Here is a 7,366-nt window from a genome sequence, read left to right as displayed (position 1 = left end):
TGACATTGTATTAGAGAGGAGAGACAGATAAATATATTGATAATTAATATTTGATACATACATGGCCTTTTTGTTTGTTTTGTAGTCTTACTGAGTGTCTCATATGACCAAAGTAATATAGCATTATCAATTCAGTGCCATTTCTAAAAGATTTAATGGGATAATACCATCTACGTGCTATGTTTTTTTTAATCTGGATGATTCTATACAACTATTTTGTTTTCCTTTTAACACTTTAACGCTGATAACACAAATGTTGTTACCTGCTGCTCTGAACTGAGAGAGCAAGAGAGAGTGTCACATAACAGTAACATATGAAGATAGACTGCCCCCTGTTGATAAGAACAGAACAAATACAGTGTGTGTGTGTGTGTGTGTGTGTGTGTGTGTGTGTGTGTGTGTGTGTGTGTGTGTGTGTGTGTGTGTGTGTGTGTGTGTGTGTGTAGCTTCTGAAGCCATGCGGGGCTCCACTCCGCTGGACGTAGCAGCTTCTTCGGTGATGGACAACAACGGCCTGGCTCTGGCCCTGGAGGAGCCGGATCTGGAGAAGGTTTGATACTTTAGCTCATAATCAAACATATTATGGGTACATTTGCTTTAAAAAGGTGATTAAGTGATTCCTTGAACCATGATTATTAAGGGGTGTCGTTCTGTTTAGATAACCAGTGGTAAGTTTAGAGTTTGGTTATGTGTTGAGGTAGATAAAGCTTTCTTTTGATTTTGAAATTGCACATTTTAATCAAATGATCTGTCAAATGCTGAGATTAAACAACAAGGTATTGTGGTTGGAACACTTTTAGATTAATGTATTTTTTGTTTTTTTTATTTAGGTTAAGTGCAGTGAAACAACCCTATAAGCTCAAAACACATGTCCTGGGACAATAACATTAGTAAAAGTAATATATCCTATAAATGTAGATGAATGATAAGTATATTCTGTGACATTACATCGAGGAACTCTGCAATATTTACAGCTGAGATGATTTAATTTTACATCTGACTTTTTCGCATAGTGAAAGTGATTCAGACAAAAATAAAAATCCTCATGCCACCCAAGTTTTGTCAGTGAAAAATGAAGTCGATTTTGTGCCATTTGAATACGCTTGCTCAGCAGATGCTTTCTAGCCAGAGTGCTATTATAATACCCAGGGATGAAACTGAATTTTTGTGTGTGTGTGTGTGTGTGTGTGTGTGTGTGTGTGTGTGTGTGTGTGTGTGTGTGAGAGAGAGAGAGAGAGAGAGTAGTGTATGTGTGTGTGTGTGTGTGTGTGTGTGTGTGTGTGTGTGTGTGTGTGTGTGTGTGTGTGTGTGTGTGTGTGTGTGTGTGTGTGTGTGTGTGTGTGTGTGTGTAGGTGGTGACATACCTGGCAGCCTGTGGTCTTCAGAGTTGTGCCATGCTTCTTGCTAAGGGTTACCCAGACCTCGGCTGGAACCCTATCGAGGGAGAGCGCTTCCTGTCCTTCCTGAGGTTCGTCGTCTTCTGCAACGGTAGGTAGACTTTCATACTGATTCCATGACAGTAATAGGAGGGGGCGAATAGCTAACCCCGGAATAGTTGACAGTTCTAAAAAGGGGTCTAAAAGAAAATATTTAATCAACAATGCAATCAAATAAAGGCGAAGCAATATCAAAACATTTAAGATATTTACGATTTATGAACATTTAGGAGTTGGCAACGAAACACGTCTGTGGCTTGGCTATAGGGGAAACAATTGTGAAAAAGGGCAAAGTTCCAATTACAACTACAAAAAGCAAGTAGTCTGACAGCAATGCACCTACACAAAACAATTGGCGTCAGTCAATAATCAAAAAGAAACAGATTTTGACGATATGCAAGACTTGACTAATCAGATTTGACTAAATCTTAGAATTGGACAACCCTAAAAAATAAAGTAGATTCTATTTAAAACGTCCCCCCTTCAAATATGTCCATAATCCTGTGCTGTGTTTCCAGGTGAGAGTGTGGAGGAGAATGCTAACGTGGTGGTGAAGCTTCTGATCAGACGTCCCGAGTGTTTCGGCCCCGCCCTGAGGGGAGAGGGAGGTCAGGGTCTGCTCGCCGCCATGCAGGAGGCCATCAAGATTTCCGATAATCCCGCCCTCGACCTGCCCGAGAGCGCCGCCGGCGTCTATAATGGGTAGGAATGCACACCAGTTTCTCACACGCATTGTTCTAATGAAGGTGGGAAAGCTTGTGATTCAGCGTTTATATCATCCTGAGACTCTTAAAACCAACTGAGCAGTCCCTAGTGATATAGGCTCCTATTAATTCTGTCTTTGTGGTGAATTGTTACATTGAATTAGATTAGCCAGTGTGCTGCTGAGCTCAGCCAACCAGCATTATTCCTAGTTATAAGGTGTCTTAATAGTGCTTTATAAATGAGTTTGACTGTTAAATCACATCATGAGACGAGATACAAAGGGAGTTTATTTCTTTCAGTTCGATAAGAATGTTTTATTACTTGATTTAAATGCTCAACAAAAGGCTCATAAACTTGAAATAACCATTGTGCAACATACCTTAATGTTGAACATGGTTAGTTTAGATTAATGTTATCCTTCATGCAAGTTTTAAGACATTTAAGAGTACTCTGTTTTGTCTGATAGTGTTGTTTTACCACAAGAAAAGTTCAATAAATGAAGAGACTACTAGAGAAACTAAACTAAAAGTTATTCAAAGCAGATCCGCTCATTCTCAATCTCCTTTATACATACGAGCAGTGTTGGTCAAGTTACTACTAATTAGTAATAAGATTATGCAATTAAAAAAGTAATTGGTATATATACAGATGTACTTAGAATGAGGGCTGCGAGTAAAGATTTGAATAACGTTTCGGGGCCTTGCCTGCTCACATCAGTATGCAAAGGAAGTTGTGCGCTGGCTGCATTTGAATGGGGTTATTATGATGTGAGGATAGAGGGATTGGGAAGCGGGTCAAAATCAATATGTGAAACACTGTGGCCTGTTAAACGCTCAGATATTGTGCCAAAACAGTTATACATGCTCACAAAATTGCCCATCTATTGCCCTTCTTGTGCCCATTTCTTTCTATTTATGAGCGTATAATATGTCATTTGTCTTTGTGCTTGTGAGGTTTGCAGTATGCCAAAGTGTGTTGTATTTTTGTTTCAGTTCTGGTGAGGAAGAAGGAGAAGTTATTCACATGGGCAACGCCATCATGTCCTTCTACTCGGCTCTTATTGACCTGCTGGGACGCTGCGCTCCAGAGATGCATGTGAGGATCTTTTTCGTCATGCACAAACGTACTTGTGTTGCTATTTTGACCCTCGATACAGTCACAGAGACTACTGTAGGGACTTGAATGAAATGCAAAGCTGAATATTCCCCGTTTGTGTCTCTTACAGCTTATCAATGCAGGTAAAGGTGAGGCGCTGCGTATCCGAGCCATCCTGCAGTCCCTGGTTCCAACGACAGACCTGGTGGGGATCATCAGCATCCCGCTCAACATGCCTGTGCTTAATAAAGGTATGTCAGTGTTGCAAAAACAATCAATGTTATCTAGCAGGGAAGAAAGTTGTATTAGCATCCAAAAGGGACACACAGAAATCTCCCACTGTCGCATAAAAATAGATTTTGGACTGAATTCAAGGATGAAACCGGTCGCACACGCAGCGCTCTGATAAAACATTTTGATTTAGACCAAACACAAGCTACAATATATCAGAATCTAATTTTCTCCCCAGCCTACTGAACTAACAATCCACATAGTGCCTAGAAATATGACATTTATTTGGCAGATGTGTTACAGTATGTGAGTCATGCTGTCAGGTGAAGGCAGCTGACATAAATTCATCATCATCAATCATCTCTGCACTTTGAGAATCATCTCGGCTCCGCCAGCTTGAGGTCTATCATGAAATCCACGGTGTCACACAGACAGGCTTCGTTCGGCAGGGAATATTTATATATATATATATTATATATTATATCCTCTCCTGCCTCTCTGTTTCTACTGAGGAGGAACATTGTGTTTTTTAGAACCTTTGCAGTTTGTGCCCTGATGAAAGAAAACTTCATATCCAATTTTCTTTGTAACATCTTCAAATAAGAAAGCAGGTTGTATTCTGAATTGAACTCATTTTTCAAATAACTGTCTGCTGCTTATCAGCCCTGGAATTACTTTTAACTTTTAATACGCATTTATTTACACTTATAAACTTTTTTCATCAACTACCTGAATAAATTCAATGTTTACGGCACATTAAAACTTTTTCCCCCTGAAATGTGTTTAACCTTCAGATGGCACGGTGATGACAGAACCCGACATGTCGGCCTGTTTCTGTCCGGACCACAAGGCCCCCATGGTGCTCTTCCTGGAGAGAGTGTACGGCATCGAGGACCAGAGCTTCCTGCTCCAGATGTTGGAGGTCGGCTTCCTGCCTGACCTCCAAGCCTCTGCGTCTCTGGACACGGTGAGTGACAGAAAACGCAAACACTTTTCCACTTTCACCATGTTTCCTAAAAGACTTGCAAGCCTGTAAAGTAAAATAGTGTTCACTAATAAGCAGTTATAATATTTAATACTTGTTTTTTTTTTTGTTCTTTTTACATCAACTGGTGTTTATGTCGCTCGGTAATAATTCCAGTGCACACAGCTGAGTTTGAGTTTCTAGTTTGCTCATTAGATGTGACTGAGGCAGATAATCTCAGCAAACATGAACAACGTTTGCTCAGTAGTGAAGTCAGGACACATTCTCGTAATGGCTGCCTCAGAGAAACATTAACTTAATTATTGGTGAATCATAAAGTCAGAATCATTAAACCTTCGCTTATCCTTATATAATCATTACTCAAACCAGTTCTTTAATACTCCCTACTGCTGCAATATGTGAATCACCATCGTACCACTGTGTACATTTAAGAGAACCAATTGACTTGTTCCTGTTTCCATGAGTCTTATATTCACTATAACTTTCAGTGAATCTTGCTATGTGGGGTGATGTGTGCTTTACCTCTCATGTTGCTCACGTGTTGCTCTCTGATCCCCAGGAGGTGTTGAGCACCACGGAGACGGCGTTGGCCATGAACCGGTACATCGGCTCGGCCCTGCTGCCTCTGCTCACCCGCTGCGCCGCTCTGTTCAGCAGCACGGAGCACTACGCTCAGCTGATCGACTCCACGCTGCAGACCATCTACCGGCTGTCCAAAGGACGCTCGCTCACCAAAGCCCAAAGGGACGCCATCGAGGAGTGTCTGCTGGCTATCTGCATGTAAGGCCTTCGCTCATTCAAACTCAGCGAAGGGAGAGAGACTGCACCAAGTGCACCATGCCACTGTATGTTTCAAACAACGCTTTTCTTATAACCCATACTGAGCATCCTACATTTCCCAGGCACCTGCGTCCCTCCATGATGCAGCAGCTGCTCAGACGGCTGGTGTTCGATGTTCCCATGCTCAGTGAATACTGCCAGATACCTCTCCGGGTGAGAAATTAGTTTCTGTCACCATTACGCCTGATTTATTATTATTTTTTATAAAGTTGTGGAATAATTATAAGTAACTCTATGAACCCTTGTGTTTGGTCAATGATGCGCAAGATTATTAAATCAACTTGAACTCAAATTGTTATGTTTTCGTGTATCTCTGTTCTCCAGCTTCTGACCAACCACTACGAGCAGAACTGGAAGTACTACTGCCTTCCTTCTGGGATAATCAACTGTGGCGTTTCCTCGGAGGAAGAGCTCCTTCTAACCAAGAAACTCTTCTGGGGAATCTTTGACTCCCTTTCTCAGAAGGTACAACAAAAAACCCTTGTTGTATAGAACATTCATTAAAGTGGACCTATCATGCTATATTTGAATAATATAGTGTAGGACCATACCTATATAAGGCATATTTATACTTTTTATTTTTCAAAATACCAAACAGATCATGCATTTTAGCCATTCCTCATTTCGCTCAATTTAACACTGTCTTTGCATGGGCTGATTCTGTGAGAACAGCACCATCTACAGGCCTGACATATGTACTACAGCGTCTCCAGCGCTTTGGAACGGCAATGCCCGTGGCTGTCTCCTCCTGATTGGTGGAGTTGGCCCAATAGCCGTAGTGCCACTTCTGTGACGTCATAGAAGTGTTCAAATCTGGATCAGTTTGTATCAGATCCGTTGCAGCCCCTTTTTAAGAGATTTGGGTATGGAGGAAAATAGAGAGGGTTGTGTTTTCTGACACTTGGTGAGTTCCCTGGAACACCGGGGACACATATTCATGTAGAAAAGACGTACAAAAGTGCATTTTTGCATGATAGGTCACCTTTAAGTTTAGCCAATGGTATCTGCATGGACTAAGAATGTATTTATGATTTTGGAAAGCTATTACATCTCTGTACTTTTTGAATCTGGGGTTCCTTTTGCTTATTTTATATCTGTGAGAATAATCCACAAATACCTCTGGAGGCCAGGCAATATTTTCCCTGAATCCCAATCATAAAGATTTCATCTGTTTGCTGCTTCGTGAGAAAAAAACAACTCACACCCGAGTGTGGCTCTCAGGAGAGAAAAGTTCTTGTTAGTCAGAGGTAGTGAAATGAAAGCTCAATGAGGTTCCTGTGAGCGCTGCAGCTGAGGCGAAGCCAAAACAGATGAATCATTTATCAGTCTGTGACAGGCCATCGCTCCGTGCACACTTTCACAGCTTTCTCTCTTTCAGTTTAGCATCCCTCCGTTTTTCTTTCCTTCGCTTTGCTCTACTCAGTCTGTCCATCTAAAAGCTAAACATGCATACCTCTATTCTGCTGTGTCTGCTGTCTTCTGTAGAAATATGATGCTGACCTTTTCAAGATGGCCACATTATGCCTGTGTGCCATCGCTGGAGCCTTACCACCTGACTTTGTGGATAGTAGTCTTGGAGCAACACTGGAGAAACAGGCGCCAGTGGATGCAAAGGGCAACTTTGATCCCAAACCCATCAACACTGCCAAGTGAGTGGTCTGAAAATGCCTTTTTTTTTTTTACATGAATCAATTATCTAAAACGGATGTACTATTACACACTTTTAACATTCTCTCCACTTCCAGTATTTCCCTTCCTGAAAAACTTGAGTACATTGCCAACAAATATGCAGAGCATTCCCATGACAAATGGTCCTCAGATAAGGTGAGTCCCTGTCATCTGGTCCCTTGTTCTGACAGATCATTTAACCCATCTATCGTATACCATAGATAACTTTATTTTATTTGATTAGTTATATTACATTGTTTGTATCAAACACCGTCTGGTACTGAAGCATGCCTGGTTTTGCAAGTTTTGACATATTTGTATTTGTTATGATTGCAGTTAAGAGCATGAAATGCAATAGACCACACTTTATACAATACACTGTTGTTGCAGGTATCAGCAGGCTGGA

General features: G+C 41.2%; 1 protein-coding gene across 1 annotated transcript; it reads left to right on the top strand.

Annotated features, from left to right (window-relative positions):
- Positions 1-439: 439 nt before the first annotated feature.
- Positions 440-7,360, top strand: LOC104949526 (ryanodine receptor 3-like; the record flags this gene model as incomplete). Its single annotated transcript, XM_010775891.1, has 12 exons — positions 440-550; positions 1,353-1,488; positions 1,955-2,138; positions 3,134-3,236; positions 3,367-3,487; positions 4,262-4,434; positions 5,012-5,232; positions 5,355-5,445; positions 5,617-5,757; positions 6,778-6,941; positions 7,038-7,116; positions 7,351-7,360. Coding segments are annotated over 12 exons (1,534 nt in total), but the record flags the coding sequence as incomplete, so codon positions are not given.
- Positions 7,361-7,366: the final 6 nt, after the last annotated feature.

The sequence above is a fragment of the Notothenia coriiceps genome, unplaced genomic scaffold, assembly GCF_000735185.1.
Source record: "Notothenia coriiceps isolate Sejong01 unplaced genomic scaffold, NC01 NC01_scaffold00016399, whole genome shotgun sequence".
Lineage (NCBI taxonomy): Eukaryota > Metazoa > Chordata > Actinopteri > Perciformes > Nototheniidae > Notothenia > Notothenia coriiceps.
The sequence above is the reverse complement of the archived record's forward strand: the minus strand, read 5'-3'. Positions and strand labels throughout refer to the sequence as shown.